Here is a 21,048-nt window from a genome sequence, read left to right on the forward strand (position 1 = left end):
CTTAATACTCATCCTTGAGTTGTAATTTACTTGCATGTGGTATCTGAGATTGGTAAGTATTTTCTGCTGACTATGCTTTCTGCGACTGCTAAGTGACATTCTTTTGTAGGTAATCTGTCTCCGGTTGCATTTAAGGTTTTCCTTTGCTTATGGCCTTTTGCAATTTCACTACAAACCCATGGTATCTTGATTATCCTGTTTGGGATTTCTTGTGCTTCTTAAATCTGAGAATTGTTGCTTTTCATCAGTTCTAAAGCATTTTTGCCTGTAATATTTTTGAGTTTTGCTTTGATTCCATTCGCTCTGTTCCTTCCTTCTGGAAATTCTATAAAGATATATAGAATATTGGACCTTTTTATGTTATATAATGTGTCTCTTAACCTCCTTTATATTTTCCATCTCTTTATCTCTCTGTGCTTTATCCTGTGTAATTTCATTATACATAATCCAGTTTGCGATTTCTTGTATTAGCTGGGTTTCTTCTGCTATTTAACTCATCTGTTGAGTTTTTAGTTTCAATCATTATGTTTTTAATTGCCATTAATTTTATTTGGTTTCTTTATAAATCTTCCCAGTCCTCTTTCAACAATAGCTTTTCTCAAGAATTTTTTTGTCTTCATCACCTTAATGTTTTCATGATTACTGACAATTTTATTCATGAAGTTATTGTTTTTCTGTTGTTGACTCTTGTTGGACTTTTTTTCCTTCCTGTGTTTTGTAATTTTTATTGAGAGCTCATTTTGTTGTGGCTTAATCTGTAGGAATTCTACAAGGCCAGGTTTGAGGGTGTGCTTCTTTAGAGAGAGGGTATTTATTTCTGCCAAATGCCCCATAGTTACTACCAAGTTGGAAACTCTTTTCATGTTAATGTATCAAATACAATTACAAAGTTAATAAATTCAAGTTAGATCCCACAAATAATTAAAATTCAAATTCCAACACACACAATAACTGGTCTTTGGTTACAAATTCTTTGGGAAATTTTTTTCATCCCAGGCTAGGTACTTTAGTTTTTCTCTTGTCAATAGCAGTTTTTTGTTTTGTTTTTACATCTCTCTTTTTTATAATCCTGGATTTCTCTCTCTCCCTTTCTCTGTCTCCTTCTCTTTCTCTCTCTGACTCAGTTATGACCTCCAGCTTTGTATAAGCCTGGTAACTTTTTCTGTCCCTGCATGGCCAGTAAAATCTGAACCTATTTGTTATGAAAAGCAGCAATCACCTCCACCGTTCTCCCATCCTAAGCAGCTACGGCATGGATATCTTATTGTGCGTCTGGGTTTACAAAGACTGGGGCCCTGGATATTTTCCTTGCTTTCTGGAAAACTCAGTTATTTTTTAAAAACAAATGTTTGTTTTAGAGAGTAGAAAAGTGATTATTAGGGATTATGGGGTAGGGGAAATAGGGAGTTTGGAAAAAGGGTATAAACTTTCAGCTATAAGATAAATAAGGTCTGAGAATCTAAAGTAATACACGGAGATAAATAATCTAATACACTTTAGATTAAAAGTAATCTAAAGTCAACTAAATAATGACTATGGTTGATAACACTGTGTTGTATAATTGAAATTTGCTAACAGAGTAGAACTGAAATGTTCTCATAAAAATAAATAAATAAAGATAAGTATGTGAGATGTTGGATATGTTTAATTTAACTAGACGGGGGAATCCTTTTACAATGTATACATAAATCAACTCACTATGATGTACATTTTACAATTTTATGTCAATATACCTCAATAAAGCTGAAATTTTAAAAAATTTAAAAAGGAAATATTTTTTAAAATGTTTGTTTTAGCATTTACTGATGTTTTGTATCCAGAGGATTTCCAGATTTTCTAGTCTACCATTTTTCTAGAAATAGAAGCCAAAGTGGGTTTATTGATCTTTCCCAGGAATCCTATAACTTTAAAAAGAATCCAGTTCAGCAAATAATTATTGAATGCCTTCTATGTAGTACCAGCTACTATTTAGGGAAATTATTCACTTTCTAGCAGAATACCACTTTCATTCAGAAAATAAAATAAATCTACCTATCTTCCTCACCATCCTTCTGCAACTATCAATTTGATCACATTATATCAAAGGCATCATCAGATAAGTTCTAGAACTCTAGATAAAATTCCTACCTTCAGATAAAATTCAAGCACATAAACCCCTGCTACCACAATATACGGATTACATTACCATTATTAACACAAACACACACACACACACACACTCACACAAAATGGTAAATTGAAGAGTTAGATCAAAATTCACATATTTTTTCAAAATCGTGAATTTTTTTCTTTGTGTTTAGATTTTCTCCTACCTCAGTTTAAGAGATGTGGTAATATGTGGTCAAGTTAATCGCTCCTGGTTGTTGATGACACAAATGAGCTCATTGTGGAACGGTGTAAGTAGACACGACCTGAAGCTATGTCTTTATTCTAGTTCTCAAAGGAGAATAGACTGCTATAAAGCCACCTATAATGGGGACTACCTTCTTCCCTGCTCCACAACATGGGGCCACAAAAAGTAGGTGCATTTGTTTCTCTTTTGTCCAGGCACAAGCCTGAAGGACAAGATAAAAACATGTTATTTGAAGAGATTCAATATGAGTATATTCTAATTTAAATAGTAGAAATAAATCGAATATTATTTTTGGATTGAAACAAAGGTCCATTATATCTGAGTTAGGCTTAACATTGCCTTACTCAAGGAGCTCCAGAGATAAATTGAGAAAATGCAAGCAAGGTGCTTACTGTAGAGCCTGGCGTGTAGGCAGCACTCAATAAATATTAGCTATTATTGTTGGTTCAAAAAATATAACAAAGCAACACAAAATATGGAGTAAAGGAAAAAAATTACTGAGCATGAAATAGGGCTAAAATATACAACCTGTAAGGAAAGCTTGTTTGATAATTCTTAGTGTATTTTCATGCACATGTACACACACACACTCAGGAATTTTCTAATGTGGACTCCTAGGCTCATGCCTCTGTACTGTTCTTGTCATTGCACTATTTTTATACTATTCTCATAAACTAGAACAAGCTTATATTTTTCATTCCAAAGAGACATTGGGTGGTAGGTCTTAGCCAACAACAGAAAATAAGCATGTGTTATCCCTGATGACCCTTCTTTTCTTTTTCTTGGATAATTGCTTTAATCTTAACAACTGTGATCATTTATGCCATCAACAAATGTTGGAGTGGTAACATTTTCCTTGTCGCCTAAGTCCAGTAAATAGCTGGCTTCACCACCCCTCCTTAATTTCTATTGACTGGAGGACAAATGATATCATGTGCTCAGACTGACCCATGAATAGGTGGTCGGGGCCATTCTGCAGAAACTTTGACAAAGAAACTAAGAGGAGTTGACAAGGTACAGGGAATCTAGCTCCATAAGTCAACTCAGAATCTTTACATCTCATCAGAACACCATCCCATTCTTGGCTATACTGCTCTACTCTCACCTTATGCAGCAATGGCAATAAGAAAATGTGCTTCTGTCTTAGTTAACCCCTCTTAGCTACCAAATTTAGTATTCCTGTCTTAGATGTATTTTTAGTTGAAGGCAGTGATTCTTAAGCTTTAGAATGCATTAGAATCATCTGAAGGGATTGTTAAGACAGATTGATGGTTGCCACCCCCAGAGTTTCTGACTTAGTAGGTCTGGGGTGGGGCTTGAGAATTTGCATTTCCAACAAGTTCCTGGGTGATGCTGATGCTACTGGTCCCAGGACCACACTAAGAACCACTGATTTAAAGTAATAAATCTCTTACTTATGTGACAGATTAGGTGTTACCTTTTCCTTTGGAAAAGCAATAAAGAAAAAAAATAAATAAATCCAAATGATCTGGAAGAGAAAGAACATGTACAATATTAAAATCAGGACAAATCTTGCAGAAAACTGGCAGAAAAAGCCAGCACTTCTGCCAAGACTTCATTGGGTAAAGATGAAGAAAATATGAGCATATGGCAGTGAAGAACAAAGCCAGGATAGGAAGTTAAGCTGCTTTATGTTCAGCAAATTTCTCTTTCCTCAATTATGCGTTGTCCTTCATTTGCAGTTATTTTTTCCTTTATTTGTGAGTGCTCAAATGTGGCACAACTATAACGAACATTTTAGCACAAAAAATAGTTTTGTTCAGAAGGCAATGAGAAAGTGGATGTTCATATACTTAACCTTTTAGCTGAAAGATAGTATTAATACTATGTTATTGTTATCAACTATACTTCAATTTAAAAAATACTATGTTATTGTTTATCAACCAGCCCTGGCCATTTGGAGCTCACATAAACCTCTGTGATCTTCAATTTTACATATAATCAGCCAGGTACACTCAGGTCATCTTTCCTTTTCTCTAGAACTACCCCCTCCAAATTATGAGTTATGAAAAGGCCAGTATAGACCACACACTCTAAATTGTCTTTCCCATAGTCAAGGACTCAATGTATAGTTTGTGCTCATGAAAAAAGCAGGCACACATTAATGATGAACCCAGGAGGGTTCACTGACATTGAAGAAGGGGGAAGCCTTGGGGCTCACTTGGAATTATAGGGGCGCATCCAGGCCACTCTAAGACAGTTGACTCTGTTGAGGGGTGGATGTGAGACCCCTGCCCTCCCAGCTGTCAACCTGGACTGGACATTTGGAATCTGTATTTAATTAAACCTAGGAATGACCATGAAAAAAAAATCTATTTGTAATTAAGCCTGGGAATGACCACAAAAAACCCAAACAAAAAAATAAATTGAGTGGTGAGATGAAGAAATTTTAGTTCTTTGATGCTTTAAAAATATTTTAAAAGTTTTACATGCAAAAGATCTCTCTCATTTCTTAATGTTTTTGTTTATCCTTTTTAGATTGATTTTTCCGCAGTAAAAAATATAATCACAGATAAACACATAGTGTCTACTTTGCAAAGGTGGCGTCTAAATGTGCTTTGCTTGAATTTTTGTGGTTGTGTTCTCCGATTGAAAACTTTGAGATCTGTCAGTAAGTATGTTCATTACAACTGTTTGCCTTGCTTTCTTGTATTTTAAAATGGAAACTTCAATTACCGCCTTAGGCCATAAGAATGCCTACTAAAACTATTTAAAAGTCCTATAATATAGTCAGCTCTTGCTGGATTGTATGCCCTGGGAGTTGGTCCTTTGGTCATTCTTATTGACTGCTTTTTTTTTTTTTTTGTCTAACATTTTTCTATCTATATGTCATTAGTTTATCCACTAAAAAAATACAATATAAGAACTTCTCATTAAAGAAATTCTAACAATAGAGAGTAGAAGCAGAAATCTACCTTCATCTCCCTCAAACCCATTCACTTACCCCATGGTACTCAACATTATCAGTCTTTCTGTTTTTCTAAAATACATTTATGTATTTGTGATTAAAAATACACAATTTTAACTTTTAACATTAAAGGGGTCATACTGTCTTATATTTTCTATTATGTCTTGGAAATCTTTTCATGTCAGTACATATAGAACTACTAAATTATTTTCCCATACTATGGCTATACTGTAACTTATTTAACTTTCTTCCTATTGATGGACATTGAGGTTATTTCCAGTTTTTTCCAAGCTGTTTTGTGAAGTCTGTATTTAATCGTCTTAGTTCAGGCTGCTATAATAAAGTTCCATTTTGGCTGGGTGGCTTATAAACCATAAAAACTTATTTCTCATAGTTCTAGAGGCTGGAAGTCCAAGATCAGGGTGCCAACGTGGTTGGGCTCTAGTGAGGGCCCTGTTCTGGGTTGTGGACTTCTGTCTTCTCCCTGTATCCTCACATGGTAGAGAGCAGGAGAGAGAGCTCTCTGGAATACCTTGTGTAAGGGCACTAATCCTATTCATGCGAGTTCCACCTTAATTACATCCCAAAGGTCCCACCTCCTAATACCATCACATTGGGGGTTAGGATTCCAACATATGAATTTTGGGGGGACACATTCAGCCCACTGCATTAACGCATATGTCCTTTGAGGTACATTTTTAAGTTTCCATGTGTATTTCTGGAAATGAGAGAAAAAATAGATTTCAAAAAGTATATATCCATGTTGGCTTCAGATAATGAGAAAGAATGCCATAAACACATGTAAATATCAACATGGATGAGTCTAAAGATATTAATGGGCAAAAGCAAGTTGCAGAATGATATACATAATCTAATACCATTTGTATACAACATTTCAATGTGTAAAATAATACCATATACTTTATATTTGAAATAATTTCAATACTATATATTCAAGGACACTCGTACATACACACACACACAGTAAAATATAAAAAGCATGCATGGGAATCAAAAACCCCAAATGCAAGATAGTGGTTACCTCTGAGGTGGAGAGAGTTGAATGAAATGGGGAAGAGGTTCACAAGGGGTTTCAACTGTTATCTGTAATATTTTTTTAATTGAAAAAGAAAAAATACAAAATGGAATAATTCTAATTGGTTATTGCTGGTGCTGAAGAAAGCAGTAGTTTTATATATGATGTTATTTTACCTGATCACGTATTAAACTATCTTCTTGGTTTTAATAGTTTGTTGGTTGAATCTTTTAGGTTTTCTAGGTAGACTATCATGTCATCTGGAAATATTAACAGTTTTATTTCCATTCATTTCTATTCTTATATCTTTTACTTCTTTTTTTTCAGTAGCATGGATATGCAGCCATTTTGTCCTGTTCTTGAGTCCTTTTCTCATATTTTTAATGAGAATGGTGTTAATATTATTATATCTTTTAATTTCTGGGACACACCCTTCATAAAGATATCATGCTGCTCCACCTTTTACAGCAGCCATCTTATGCATGTTCCTCATTCAATCTGGTCATGTCTGCCTTTGGATTTTTAGGAACTATTAATTTCTGATCCACCAAGACCATTCTTTTTTGTTTTCCAAGGATATTGTAGATTAAATATCATTTATTTCTTGTAATTTGGGTAGGAGAGGAAAACTGAAACATGTGCTTAGTCTGCCATCTTAAACCAATTTGTTACTTTTTTCTTCTTTTGCTCTCTTTCCTTGTGATTTGGTGACTATCTTTAGTGTTTTGTTTGGATTTTTTTCTCTTTTTGTGTGTGTGTATCTATTATAAATTTTTGGTTTGTGGTTACCATGAGGTGTATATACAGCAATCTTTATACATATTTGATTATTTTAAGTTCCTAATCTCTTAAATTTGAATGCATTTTAACAACCCTGCATTTTTACTCCCCCCAAGTTTGTTTTTGACATCATAGTTTACATCTTTTGTTTCGTGTATCTCTTAACTACTTATTGTTGATATAGATGATTTTACTACTTTTGTCTTTTAAACTTCCTACTAGCTTTATAAGTGGTTGATGTGCTACCTTTACTGTATATTTGCCTTTACCGATGAGATATTTTTCCTTTTGTAATTTTCATATTTCTAGTTGTGGCCTTTTCTTTTCCACTTAGTGAAGTCCCTTTAACATTTCTTGTAAACCCAGTTTCTTTCAGCTTTTGCTTGTCTATAAAACTCTTGATCTTTTCTTTGAATCTGAATGATAGCCTTGAGTAGATTATTCTTTTTCCTTTTATCATTTTAAAAATATCATGCCACTTGCTTCTGGCGTGCAGAGTTTCTGCTGAAAAGGCAGCTGATGGTCTTATGGGAGTTCCCTTGTTACACTGTTGACTGATACATATTATATCATATACATATTACATCATTCACCAACACTCCACCTCCTGCAGAAAGAAGCCCCAACATCTCACAGAATTTAGGCAAGTAGATTCTCATTACTGAATTGCTTCTATTTGCTAGAGCAGGAGACTTGTTCAGATTTCTCAGAAACAGACGTTAATTGATCCAGGGCGTAAACTCCAGAGGAGGGGATGGTTAGTAAATGAATAATCTGAACTGTTTAATGTTAAATATCTTTCCCAAATAATCAAGAATTAAGTCAGAGCTGACTCAGGCTTAGGACTCAGGAGAACTCAGCTTGTAGTAAATCTTATTTACTTCAGAAAAATCAAAGACTCTTAGAACTAGTTGAAAAAAACCCACACTTGGGTATTTGGATAAAAACTCAAGTGATATTTAAACATATATGTTCAAATATGTAGATCTCAGGATTGTATTATTTTTGACTACCATAAAATATACTTTAAAAAAAATCTCTTGAATTTCATCACCTCTTGGACAGAAGGAAGTTGCAAAGGCAAGTTATTAATCAATCAAGTATGAAATTGGCAGAAAGGGTGGATATATGTATATGTATAACTGATTCACTTTGCTGTACAGCAGAAACTAACGTAACATTATAAATCAACTATATTCCAATACAAATTAATTAAAAAAAGAAATTAGCAGAAGAGGAGGTATCTAATTATTAATTCCATCACTGATCAACTATGCTTCCCTGAAAAAATATAAACTCTGATACAAAAAGAGAGCAAATTTTAAGCTTTTAAAAACGTATTTAAATTTTGGCCCTGGGAGATATTAGCAATTCTAAATGACTTACTTTTGGATGGTCTGGATCAATTTCTATCATGATGTGTTCCAGAGCTTTATTTTCAAATAGATCCCTGGGAATGATCCTGAATATAAAAATAAACCAATAAAATTCCCAGCTAACCTCCAAAAATTAAACCAGAGAGTAACTTGAGTCCTTTCTCTGAATCAGATTTAATGCCCTTATTTCTTTCCAGAACCCTCACATTCCCACTGTGTGCCTCTGTCTTCCACTGAGGTCCCACCTGGCTTTCTCCACCATCAAATCTTGGATGTTTTCTTTAATATTCCACTCTGAGTGCTCATCAACAATAAGTGAATTTATTACATCTCTCTGGTAACACTTCAAATTTAACAGCTACCTTCAATACCTCATGTTGAACAATGTGAGAATCTGCATTGAGAACCAGTATTTTTAAGTCTCCACCCTGACCCAAACCATTGATAAAATGCGCATAGCGGTTAGAACCTTACAATCCAGCGTCATTTCCTGAACCACCAGCTCCAGCAATTGTTTCAGCTTGCCACTCTCTTGGTTTCCCATACATATTAATAGAATTAACTGACTTGATCCAAAGATTATCGCCCGCCCTCATAGGTGTTTCAGGAGAAAAAGCACCTACTATTCTTTTAGTGTCTGTTTCTGGAAGTTCTGATGTGAGGCAGCCATGACTAAAGGTATCGTTTAGAGTGCTCTGTAGCCTTGCACAGTAGAAAGGACTTAGGCAGACCTGAATCCAGGCTCTGCCACCTGCCAGCTTTGTGGCTCTATCCAAGTTACCTACATTCTAAGCCTTGGATTCCTCATCTAGAAAAGGCAGATAATATTATGTACCTCAGAGGGATCTTGTGAGAATCAGAAATAGAATACGTGAAGCTCTTAGCACAGTGTCTGGCCTCTAATATGTGTTTAAGAAATGTTCAAGGGAGTTCCCTGGAGGACCAGTGGTTGGGACTTGGTGCTTTCACTGCTGTGGCCTGGGTTCAATCCCTGGTTGGGGAACTAAGATCCTGCAAGCCGCGTGGTGCAGCCAAAAAAAAAAAAGAAATGCTCAATACTATTTGTTATTTACCATGTTCTATACTTTGGAAATTTGTACAAGTATCAGATAAGACCAGTTCCTAAGCTTTGTATGAATACTTTGATATAAGAAATGGAAATATATTCAACTCAGTGAAAAGAAAATCTGCATAAAAAGGAAAAAGTGGTATTTCTAATGATATGTACATATTTCTTTTCATTTTATTTTTCTAATAGTACAGTACTATCAAAATACAAACTGATGGGGTCAGTCTCCAGACACTTCCTCTCTTTCTGGTGATTGTTTCTCCAGGTGATCTAATTTTAACCTGTGACGCAAATCATGGGGCTTCTCTTGGGTACCACCTCTGCCCTCAGTTGCTTGTGATATCACTTCCTTTTTTGTTTGCTTCTTTTTCATCCCAAATCCTGACCCTGAATCCTAATTTCATCCTGTTTTATGTTCCTTGACATATTAGCTTAGCAGGAAGGGCTCTCAGATCCTTCCCACTAACAGGTGGCTTCCTAGTCTGAACTCTGTTAAAAAACCAGTGCTGTTTCCACATTTACTAGTGTTTATACCTGTTCAGAGCTCATGTTCACATCATCTACAACTGCTCCTGAGAGTCCCATCTTCTGAGCGGTCTCTAATATAATTCTCAGATTCTTGGCTTATTGCCTGTGGCAATTCTCCTTCAGGTCTAGCTTGACAGTTTTTTGCAAGGATCAGTGAAAAGTAGTTGAGAATTTGGGTTTACCAGGACCTCATTTTGGAGTGCACAGGAATCGGAAATGGAAATTTATTCAATGCATAAGCTGACTTACTGAAAAAAAAAGTTGGGGGGCAGAGGGGAGAGAATTACATTTTATTATTACTAAGCATTTGTATCTCTTCATTTTGATCATCTTTAGGTATGTACAAGCAGCTCTTGAAAAGCATGTAAAAATGAACCAGGTTTTTTTTTTTTCATTTTCAAAAAGCAGTAAAAACATTTATACAGAACATTATAACCTTCTAACGCCATCATTAGGACCCAACTCCTGCAGGTTACCAGTGTGGAATCATCATCAAAAGCTGTTCTGCAAACAGGCAGGCAAGCAGGATGAGAGTATTCCCTTGATTACTATACTGTCACAACAATAATAATAATTAAGGGAACCTTCCTTTAGCTGGGTAACCCTGCATAAATAGGTAAAACAGTTAATCAAAATGTAAACATGCGGTTTTCCAACACCAGCTTAGCAAATACAAAATTAGCTGCAACCAGAACAATTTCTAAGTTATCCCACAATAGTGATTCTTACACTTTGTTTCTTTGCCGTGTGATCCTTATGTATTTTTTCCCATTCATCATCTTCTGTATCCTGGTCAAATGTTTCAGGGTGTGCTGGTAATTTGTCTTTGGGGCATTCGTCATAGTAACTCCGAACGTATTTTCCCACAAACCACCCTTTGTATTCTTTGGGCATTTTGCACTCCAGGCCATTATAGTGCACGTTGTAGTGATGCATTAACCAGTAGTAGAGGTAGTGGATGTTGTAGTCACATCTCCAAGGGTTATCTCTGAGCCACAAGAGTTTCAAAAAATACAAGTCTTCTAATACTCCATAGTCAAAGTTTTGCAGACTGTTGTTTGATAAATCTAACTCTTCTAAATGTGTGAGTCCTAAAAAAGCAGCTAGAAACAGAAAATATTTATTAAACCAATGAGTAATTGGGTTAAGTGCACTGTATAAGGATAAATTTAAATTAAAAATAAGAGAGTTAATTCTCTCTATTGAAAATAAAGGAAAAGATTTCCCTCCCCTCCTTTTTCTCAGAGTTCTTACTTTAGAAAACTTGCAAGTACTTTCTCTTCTTTTTGAAATGTGTACATATCCTTTAGAAGACTAAAGAGGCCTTTTTCAGCTTTATGAGGATCGTCCTTCTTAAGAACCTGGGAGCCATCTCTTTGAAATGGAAACATCAAGGGAGATAACACCTGTCTCCCAGTTTCTGTGGGAGGGTAGGAGCCTTCTTCCAAGTCACAAAATTATCTCTTGCCATAAAGATAGAAGTTTGTTTTCCGCTTGATAAAGCCAATTAGCTAACACAGATGCCAACTCACTTGCGAGTAAGGTTAGAATGAACAATGTTTGACAAACGGTGCTGTCAAGTCTTCTTACTTAAGAACTAGTTATCGTTTATCCTGAAAACACGTATGTGTTAGGTTGTATCTGCTTGGCTATACAAAGGGTGAGATTTCTTTCTGTCTCTGCAATCTCTTAGCTGATTGCCTGTGATGTACATCACATTCTGGTTTAATGCTTATTCAATAATAAAAGAATCTTCTTTCTCTACTACCTTTGTGGAGAGGATTTCTGTGTTGGGTGAAGACTTCGGTTTTAATTATATTTCCCTAACAGTATACGTGTCTAAACGCAAAATTCTGAAATATGTTTTTACTCAGACAAAGCTTTCCCCTTGATTAAACTGACTAGAATACAATATTTTATTTGAAAAATCAGTTTTAAGTTAGCTTTCTAAAAATGTACTTTGTGCTCATGTGCATTTTTTAATACTCACTGGAAAGATGCCACAAAAAAGGCATGAATTAGGAAAATATCTCAAATGTAAGACATAAGTGCATAAAAAATGAGAAACGTGTTTGAGGGTGATTTGACAGCTCTCTGGGATATAACTCTGAAAATGCCTAGAAAATAGCCATTTCCCAGTTTCCTTCCCAGGGAGAAGGAATTATATTCTCGTATTGTCCAAAACCAAAAAAATTTTTATCAGCATTTTGAAGACATCTGGTTGTATTTTGGCAAGCTATGGTAGCTATCAGCTTTGAATCCATATGTATTTAATTCTGCTGGAGGGTGGATAATTAAAACAAATATCAAACACATAACACAAAATAATACAACAAAAAGCTTTTTTTTCCCCTCTGAGAGTAAAGAAATCTAAACCTAAATTATCCCTACTTCAGTTGATGTAAACTGACCAGGTACTCTAGAATTTACAGGTCAACGCTCATTTCAAATATTTTGTTTCTGTTTCAAACATTTTCTCATTGCTCTTTTAAATACTCTCATTAGAGCATACAGTGCCCTTATTTTGAATTTGAAAAATATGCTCTCAAACTAATACCATTAACTATTTTCATATCATTTGTTATCAGACAAAACCCTTAATTCCCCCTAAAAGAAGTCTACTTTGGTGCAAAGCAATGACTTGGGTCATTGGGAGAGGGGAGCAGGTGGCTGGGGAGGAACAAAAGGTCAGCCCTTGCAATGATAGTTCTGAAGACACTGCAGTTTAAAAAATTTGCTAACATTTTGTGAGTTAATGATCTCACAATTTTCTTTTCTTTTTTTAAAAAAAAATTTATTTATTTACTTTTGGCTGCGTTGGGTCTTTGTTGCTGCATGCGGGCGAGCGGGGGGAAATTAGACACTTGCCCAGGGACCCGAGACAGGCATGCTTGTCTTGCAGTTCTTTGGTTCTCATTGAGCAAAAGAGGATCTCCACCTCCAGATTCTTCACCCCGTGGCCTGGCTTTGTGGAGACCGGCTACCAGTGACTGACCTGCACACTAATACAATGATTGCTTCATTTGGGAGAAGAGTATCTCTATAGTATTCTTATTCACTGTAAAATGAAAATTGCTTTTGATCTCAAAATTTGAAGATACTCCCAAGTTTACACTATCTGTACAGGCTAAGGTATGAGTGTAGCATATTGCTGTTCCTTTGAAATTTTTTAAAAATTATGATTTCTTAATATTTAAAAATGTTATTAATACTAAAATATGCCTTGGTAGCTCTAGAATATTCATTTTCAGTTTTTACTTCTACAATGTTAAAATCCTAATGTTCTGTTAATGGTATTAAATTACCTTTAAGAAAACAAGAAACAATTGTACTTAAAATGTTTATGACATTAACATTGCACTATTAATAGTAATAATACACATTTTTAAAGACAGAGCTTTTCAAATTGTGAAGGCACAAATATTATGTACATTACAAATCTGATCAACATTGCAGTAATTCTCAGTTCTTTCTAAAATTCAGTGTGTTAACTTACCATGCTCATTTTTGTCAGAGGCTTTGCTTAGCAAATGGAGAAGAGATTTGAAGGATTGAAAAGAGAATTGATCTTGATCTAGGATTAGATAAAATCCATCTGGCTCTAGTTTGAGCACATTTTATCTTAATTTATGAGCACACTAGATCTTAATTTTATGAGCTTAATTTATTCTGCTTAGCAGATTGTTTCAAGTTTACTTTAAACAAGTTAAAGTCTTACTTTAAATAAGTTTGGACTTAATGAAAAGCAAAGAAAATGCCAGATCTGAATTTCCTTTTAAAAATCACAACATGTTTAGCATATTATTGACCACTAGCCACATACCCTATTTTTTTTTTTTTTTTTTTTGGCTGCTTTGGGTCTTCATTGCTGCGTGCGGGCTTTCTTTAGTTGTGGTGAGCCGGGGCTACTCTTTGTTGCGGTACGTGGGCTTCTCATTGAGGTGCCTTCTCTTGTTGCGGAGCATGAGCCCTAGGTGCGCAGGCTACAGTAGTCGTGGCGTGTGGGCTCTAGAGCACAGGCTCAGTAGCTGTGGTGCAGGGGCTTAGTTGCTCCGTGGCACGTGGGATCTTCCTGGACCAGGGCTCGAACCCGTGTCCCCTACATTGGCAGGCAGATTCTTAACCACTGCGCCACCAGGGAAGCCCTAGCCATACACTCTTATTTTTAAAGTATATTCTACAAAACACTTCTTTTATTTGGACCAATTGAATGACTGTTGCTTATTACATACTTCATAAAGCAGCAGTTCGGCAAATATTTCTGAGTGCCAAGCAAGTTCTACTATAAGCATCATGTTTAATTTAAATTCAAACTTCTTACTAGTTTTTTAAAAACTAAATTGTATTTACTATAAATGTTGCCATAACAAAAAAACAGAGAACACATGTCACCTGTTTAAAAGGCTATTCTGTGGAACTCACCGGGATCTATGAATTGAATGCCGTTGCTGCTGAGGTTTAATTTCTTTAGCTCATGAGCATCTTCAAACTCCTTGGGTCGAAGTTGGTTGATTTTGTTGTGTGACAAGTCAAGTTTAACAATGTCTGGAGGGATGTTGTTTGGAACTTTCTTCAACTCTGGAAAAAATAAAAATGTTCAGGTTATCAAGCTCTCCTCTTGCCCCCATTTGCTCTCTCACTCTTATCCCTGTGTGACTGAGGAGTCAGCTCTTGAATCCCATCTAAAGCCGAAGAACATTACTATATGAACAAGCCTCAGGATATGCTAAATTCCACCAAAGCCCAGCGAACCAAGTGCATCGCACTTAGAGGAGCAGATATCACTCCCTGATGAACTGTTCTGAGAAACTTCCTAGAGGCGGCAAGAAATCAAGAGCACGACAGCAGGCAGTGAAGCTCAGCTGGCTGGGCATCAGGCGGGGTGGGTGGGGGTGGGGGGGGTGGGGGATCAAGCCTGGCCGTCTGTTAGAATCACCTGGGACGCTCTTACAAACAGAAAGCTGAAACAAAATGAAACCCACAAATCAAACCACCCTACCTGCGTCCCCTCCCATTCCCTTCCCACTCCTCTGAGAGCTTTCACTATTAATTATTGCCTCTTTGTTGCATCTTCATTTTATCCCTCTCCTCAGACTCCCTCTGTCAACAAATAAGCTCGGATCTTGCCATCCTAAAAAAGAAACAAAAAGCCCTCGACCTTGATGACCCTCAGGCTGTTGCCTTATTTCTCCTTTCCTTGGATGCTAAAACTGGAGAAAGAATCGTCCTCCTTTGCTCCCCCTGCTTCCTCATCACCCACTTATTCCCTGAATCCTTGTGACTTAATTTATCCTCCACCACTCCTCCCTGACTCTTCCCAAGGTACTGACTGAAGTAACTGGACTCCTCAGGAAAAACAGTAGTAACAATAGTGCTGCTGCTACTACTACTACTACAACTACTACTACTACTACTACTACAACTACTGCTACTACTACTACTACAACTACTACTACTACTACAACAACTACTGCTACTACTACTACTACTACAACTACTGCTACTACTACTACTACTACAACTACTACTACTACTACTACTACAACTACAACTACTACTACTACTACTACAACTACTACTACAACTACTACTACTACAACTACTACTACTACAACTACAACTACTACTACTACTACTACTACTACTACTACTACTACTACTACTACTACTACAACTACTACTACTACTACAACTACTACTACTACTGAGACAACAATGACTACTACTACAAAAAGCCTCTGGAAGAGGAGTCCAGTTATTTTTCATAGGTTAATAGGAAATCAAGGTTCACCTAATTTATCTCTTACTATTTATATTTGTCTTTAAATCATGCTTTAAAATACTATAAAGTGTGTTTATTTTATATTTTAGCATAATACTTGCCCTTTCTTTTAATCTTTAGCAAAATATTCTGAAGAGGTTTTATTCAATTTTAAGTAGGGCAAGTGAAGCCTGTGAAGACAAACAAACCTGTTCACACAAAAGAAAATTAGAAGCAACAAATAAAATGTCCAGATTAGTTCACACCTGAGAAAGAGCATGACCCAAAGACTTTCTGAATAAGTAGAAATTCCTTGAACTAGGTACAGTAAGTTTATGAAAGGTGGTATCCATTTTCCATAATTCCCTTTTTGCTACAGAATAACTGACTTACTGATAATTCTTCCCAAATATTAAAAAAAAAAACCCTTCTGGTATATATGATTTCTTAACTCATAGTATGTTTACCTTCATAAAGACTTAGTCTTATATCCCCCTTTCTTTTAACAGCTCAGAATCCATGGTTAATGGGATGGTATTGGTAGTTCCTTCTTTGGTGTCCTTATTACTGTTAAATTTGCTTTTTCTTCTTGATGGGATCTTGGTATCTTAGTACCTATGTACAAGAACTTTTTCTAGGTGCCCTAACAAGTATTATGTGACAAGAACCCTATGAGCTAAGTACATTATCCCCATTTTACAGATGAAGAAACTGAGGCACAACTTGCCCATAGTCACACTCTAGGATTTTTTTTTTTTTTTTTTTAATAACACCCAGGCTCAGCGGGTATAAAGGGAAGCAGCTGACAATTTTGCTGCTGTATCTCTGCCTTGAGTGTTTGGGTTTTTTTTTTTGTTTTTGTTTTTTAACATCTTTATTGGAGTGTAATTGCTTTACAATGGTGTGTTAGTTTCTGCTTTATAACAAAGTGAATCAGTTATACATATACATATGTTCCCATATCTCTTCCCTCTTACATCTCCCTCCCTCCCACCCTCCCTATCCCACCCCTCTAGGTGGTCACAAAGCACCAAGCTGATCTCCCTGTGCTATGAGGCTGCTTCCCACTAGCTATCTATTTTACGTTTGGTACACACTCTAGGATTTAAACACAGACATGCTAGCCCCCAAAACTATGCTTCTAACCACTATGCTCTGCTGCCTATTCATGGTACCTTCCTGCTTCACTTATGCTGTTCCATCTGCTTAGAATCCTCAAGCTTGTCACGTTGGGTTAAGTGGGGATTGGGGAGCAACTGGGGTGGGGGTCAAAATATTGGAATAGCCATAAGGCCTTTCTGGCTCTGTATTTAAAATGACATCTCCCTGCTTTCAAGTAGGCAACAAGAGCAATAATAATACCATTTCCTGCTTTTTCTCAATGGCAGTTATCAGCATCAGTCACAGCATACATCTTACTGATTTTTTTCATTTTTGCACCCTCCTTGCCATGGAAGCTTCCTGAGGGAAGTTTAGAACAGTGCCTAATATATCATAAATAAATAAGTAGTATGTGTCAGCCAGCTTCTAAAATGTCATCCAACAATCTCCTCTACTGATATTCATGCCCTTGTATAAACTCTTCCCCTTAAGTATGGGCTGAACCTAGTGACTTGCTTCTAATAATAGAATGCAGCAAATATGATAGGAGCTCACTTCCATAATTAGGTTATAAGAAACTGTGACTTTTGTCTGGCTAGCAGACTCTCTTTTGCTGGCTTTGGTGAAGCAAGTTGCCATTCTGGAGAGGCTCACATGGCAAGTAATTAAGGGTGGCCTCTGGCCAACAACCAGCAAGGAACTCAGGCCCTCAGTCCAACAGCCCTTGAGGAACTGAATCCTGCCAGCAGTCATATGAGCTTGGAAGAGGATACTTTTCCAGTTGAGCCTCCAGGTGAGACCACATCTTATTGCAGCCTTGTGAGAGATCCTGAAGTAGAGGATTCAGCTAACCCACGTCTGGTTTCCTGACCTACAGAAACTGTGAGGTAATAAAGTGTGTTGTTTTAAGCCACAAAGTTTTGGGGTAGTTTCTTAGGCAGCAACAAAGTTATCTAACCAACATATGGGAAATAATGAGCTCATTAAATGTGTTGAGTTTAATGATTCAGGAATATTGAGCCCTCTTGTAATAAAAATGCTTTGAAAATTTGGATTGATTTTATTTCCATCCTCTGATAAGACATTGTTTTGCTTGACCTAGAGTTGTGTCTGCCAACATATAGAAAGGTGAAAGATTTTAAGACTTGAACTTATTATAATGTTGCAACGCTGAGGTAATCCTCCCTTTAGGACCAGCAAGACCCTGACTGGAGAGCTATATTCTCTCTTGGGCACTACATGTAAAGAAGGAGATGGATATCCCAGGAAAAACTGAAAACCACAGAGACACTTGAGGACAGGCAGAAGAAATAATTTCTTGACATTTAGCATTTGGAATAATTATTGAGAATGGCTGTGGCATTTTCTTAGAAGATTTTTAAAAGAGGAATAGAGTTTTATTTCAAAATACCCAGGATCCCACCTCTCCTCTCTTCCTTCACTGCTACCGCATTGGTCCAAGCCACCATCACCTCTTGTCTGGATTATCCCAATATTGTCCTAAGCCCAGGTGATCATGTTAAAACATGTGAGATCCTGTCATTTTACCAGATGGCTTGCCATCCTCCAGATGGCAGAATCCTTTAATTGCTTCCCATCTCACTATGAATAAAAGCCCAAGTCCTCACCAAGGCCCTACAAAGCCATTAAGGGCTGTAGGTCTTCCTTGCCACCAGAGTTAGTATCTCCTAGGTCCTGGAAAACAGCCTATTTATCAGTACTTGCTTGCTGAACCCACATCTGCTGGGCTGGACATGAGGGTGAATGACAGAGACCTCCCGAGCAACCACTGTAGGACAAGCTAAAGCGGGTTAACCACAAATAAATGGGTAGAAAAAAATGTTTATGAGAACACCCTGAAACCCAGCTTAAGCAATGTGGCAGACCTGTGGAAGAGGAATATGAACTGCAGAACCAACTTTGGCATTGTTACCGGCAGACTTGAGTAAAAATAGGATCCACAAGTAATACCAGGAAATGCAAACCAAAGCCTTTACTAGTAGGCTTAGAAAAACAGGGAAAAATCTTATTTGTTGTATTGATGAGTAAAAACGGTTCTTTAGTTTTTAACCTTAAACTTGAATGAGAAATGCAAATGTTGATGTGAAGTATGTTTGTCTTTGATAAAGATTACACAAATACAAATTTCCCCAGACCAGAAGTCAAATTTGGTCAATGCCCCCATTTCTAGACCAGGCACCACACGGTTATTTGCTGCTATCTGAGATTTTTGGTAAACCTTCAACAAATATCATATTTACTTGATTATCACCCCTGACAAGCATTGCCTCTCCCCCAACCAAACCTTGCTGATTTTGAGGAGGAAATTGGGAAATTTTTTCCATTAATTTCTCATTTAGTAGGCTACCTTGATTGTCAGCAATGTCAGAACTACTCTGAAGGCTTGGCAGTGGTAGGTAAAGAGATATATAAATGGTCCTGTGTATTGCAAATAAAAGATTCTTAATTATTGTTCAAACTAATGGTGAAATTATCTTCAGAGGCAGCTGGGAGTAATTTATGGTCATAATTCTCCCCAGCCCTAATCTTAGAAGTAAAATAAATCCTTAAAATGGTAAATTATTCTGGTAAATGTGAAGCTAAAAAGCAGTTTTAAAACCCTCTCATGTATTTTTGGCAAATCCATCCATCTCAATATGGCATAAACATGGCTTTCAACTAATCTCACATTTATTCCCTTTGAAAGACTAAGTTTTGTTGGCAAAGTGCCTGTCACCCAGTGAATAAAGCTATTGTTTCTTTTTCTTGCTGTCAGATGTTTAAGGCAAAAATAGTGATCTTTGAGGTCTACGTGGTCAAATTGGCATGTATTAGGTACCCTACACACACCATCTGACTCATCATCTGTCAGCTGGGAAAGGCACAACTAACTCCCGAGTTAAGGGAATCTGTATTCGGGTTCCTTGAGTGTGATCACGTATATGATGAATTGTACAGAGCCTAAGAGGAGGGTTCAATACTGAAGGAAGCACCCAGAAGGCTTTTATTTATTCTTCTTGGTTAATAGGCATACCCAGAATCTTGAAGGAAGAGAGGACAGTGCATGGTGGCCAATGGCTTGGGAACTGCTTAGGGATTGCCTATGTGACCTTCGAAGGGCAACTTAACTTCTCTACTCCTCAACTTCTTCCTTCCTAAAATGAGGATAATACTAGTATTTCTTTTAAGGTTGTGAGGAGTAAATGACAATGCATGAAACTGCTATGTCTTAGGCACACAGAGCATTTAGATGGCAGCTCTCATTAATATCACTGCTAGTTCCACTCTTGATGGCATGTTTTAGGCTTCTTTAGATCCTACATAGTGTCCAACATGTGAGCACAATCAAAAGTATTACTACCCTCTGGCAGGGAGTTAGAGATGAACACTGCTGAACATTTATTCTCAGTATTTGACATTTATTATCTAGTTATAGAATGGGATAAGGAAAACTACAATGGATAAAATTCAGTGTCATACTTGAGTTCCAGCCATGATTTTAACTTCTATGTATTTTTATTTTTAAAAGTTGCTTAAATTACTGCTTTGTAAGAGCAAAGAAAGCAGCTCAATTATTACCATCAATCTAAAGAACATGGCCCTGTGCCAGGCAGTACCAAAGGGAATTTAATAGAGAAGACCTTTGACTTTAAACTTATGGGAATCAACAATATATCAAAAGATGAAAATTGTCAGCTGAATCAATAGACTGATATCAACCATAGTGAGTGATTTATATTGATGATATTAAAAGACACAACTACCCTTCATTTTATAATCTAAAAAGTATAGGCTCTGATTTATGTCATCATTAACAAATGGAGGAACTTGAGTTGTCCTTTAGGGTTAGTATATATGTACTAACTGTGCATGTCATATAAACTTTATTTATACTGTTTTCCAGTAAATCATGTGTTTTTAAAGCATGAGGAATGAATTTATGGGGCATATCTGCAAGGTTGTGTTTAGACAACAATAAGTTGAGGAAGGAAAGCAATAAAAAATATATTTGTATTTTTATAAGTTGATTTTTGCCAAGAAAAAAGAGAAAAATATCATGGAAAAAAAGACAAAGGCAGAAATAGGCTCACTGGAGAGGGAATGGCCAAAGAGTA

The 21,048-nt window shown here is 36.5% G+C and overlaps 2 protein-coding genes across 10 annotated transcripts in view; one reads left to right on the forward strand and one right to left on the reverse strand.

Annotated features, from left to right (window-relative positions):
• FBXL13 (F-box and leucine rich repeat protein 13) overlaps positions 1-21,048 on the forward strand; it is a 208,574-nt gene that overhangs the window by 84,805 nt on the left and 102,721 nt on the right. The window contains exons 8-9 of the mRNA XM_082473917.1: positions 2,301-2,396; positions 4,853-4,985. Of these exons, the coding sequence (XP_082330043.1) occupies positions 2,301-2,396; positions 4,853-4,985 (229 nt within the window). The remainder of the gene's footprint in view (positions 1-2,300; positions 2,397-4,852; positions 4,986-21,048) is intronic.
• The window catches only part of LRRC17 (leucine rich repeat containing 17), a 194,138-nt gene that overhangs the window by 84,707 nt on the left and 88,383 nt on the right, over positions 1-21,048 (reverse strand). For 3 of the 9 annotated variants that reach the window (XR_014266955.1, XR_014266956.1, XR_014266957.1), the window contains exons 3-5: positions 14,494-14,649; positions 10,801-11,174; positions 8,481-10,319 (exon numbers count right to left, since the gene is read on the reverse strand). Coding sequence is in view for 4 of the 9 variants with exons in the window: in XM_082473605.1 (XP_082329731.1) it covers positions 10,777-11,174; positions 14,494-14,649 (554 nt within the window). In the remaining 5 variants the exon portion in view is untranslated. The other 6 variants (XM_082473605.1, XM_082473603.1, XM_082473604.1 and 3 more) reach the window with 4 other exon arrangements.

Source organism: Balaenoptera physalus, assembly GCF_965194825.1.
Source record: "Balaenoptera physalus genome assembly, chromosome: 8".
Classification (NCBI taxonomy): Eukaryota; Metazoa; Chordata; class Mammalia; order Artiodactyla; family Balaenopteridae; genus Balaenoptera; species Balaenoptera physalus.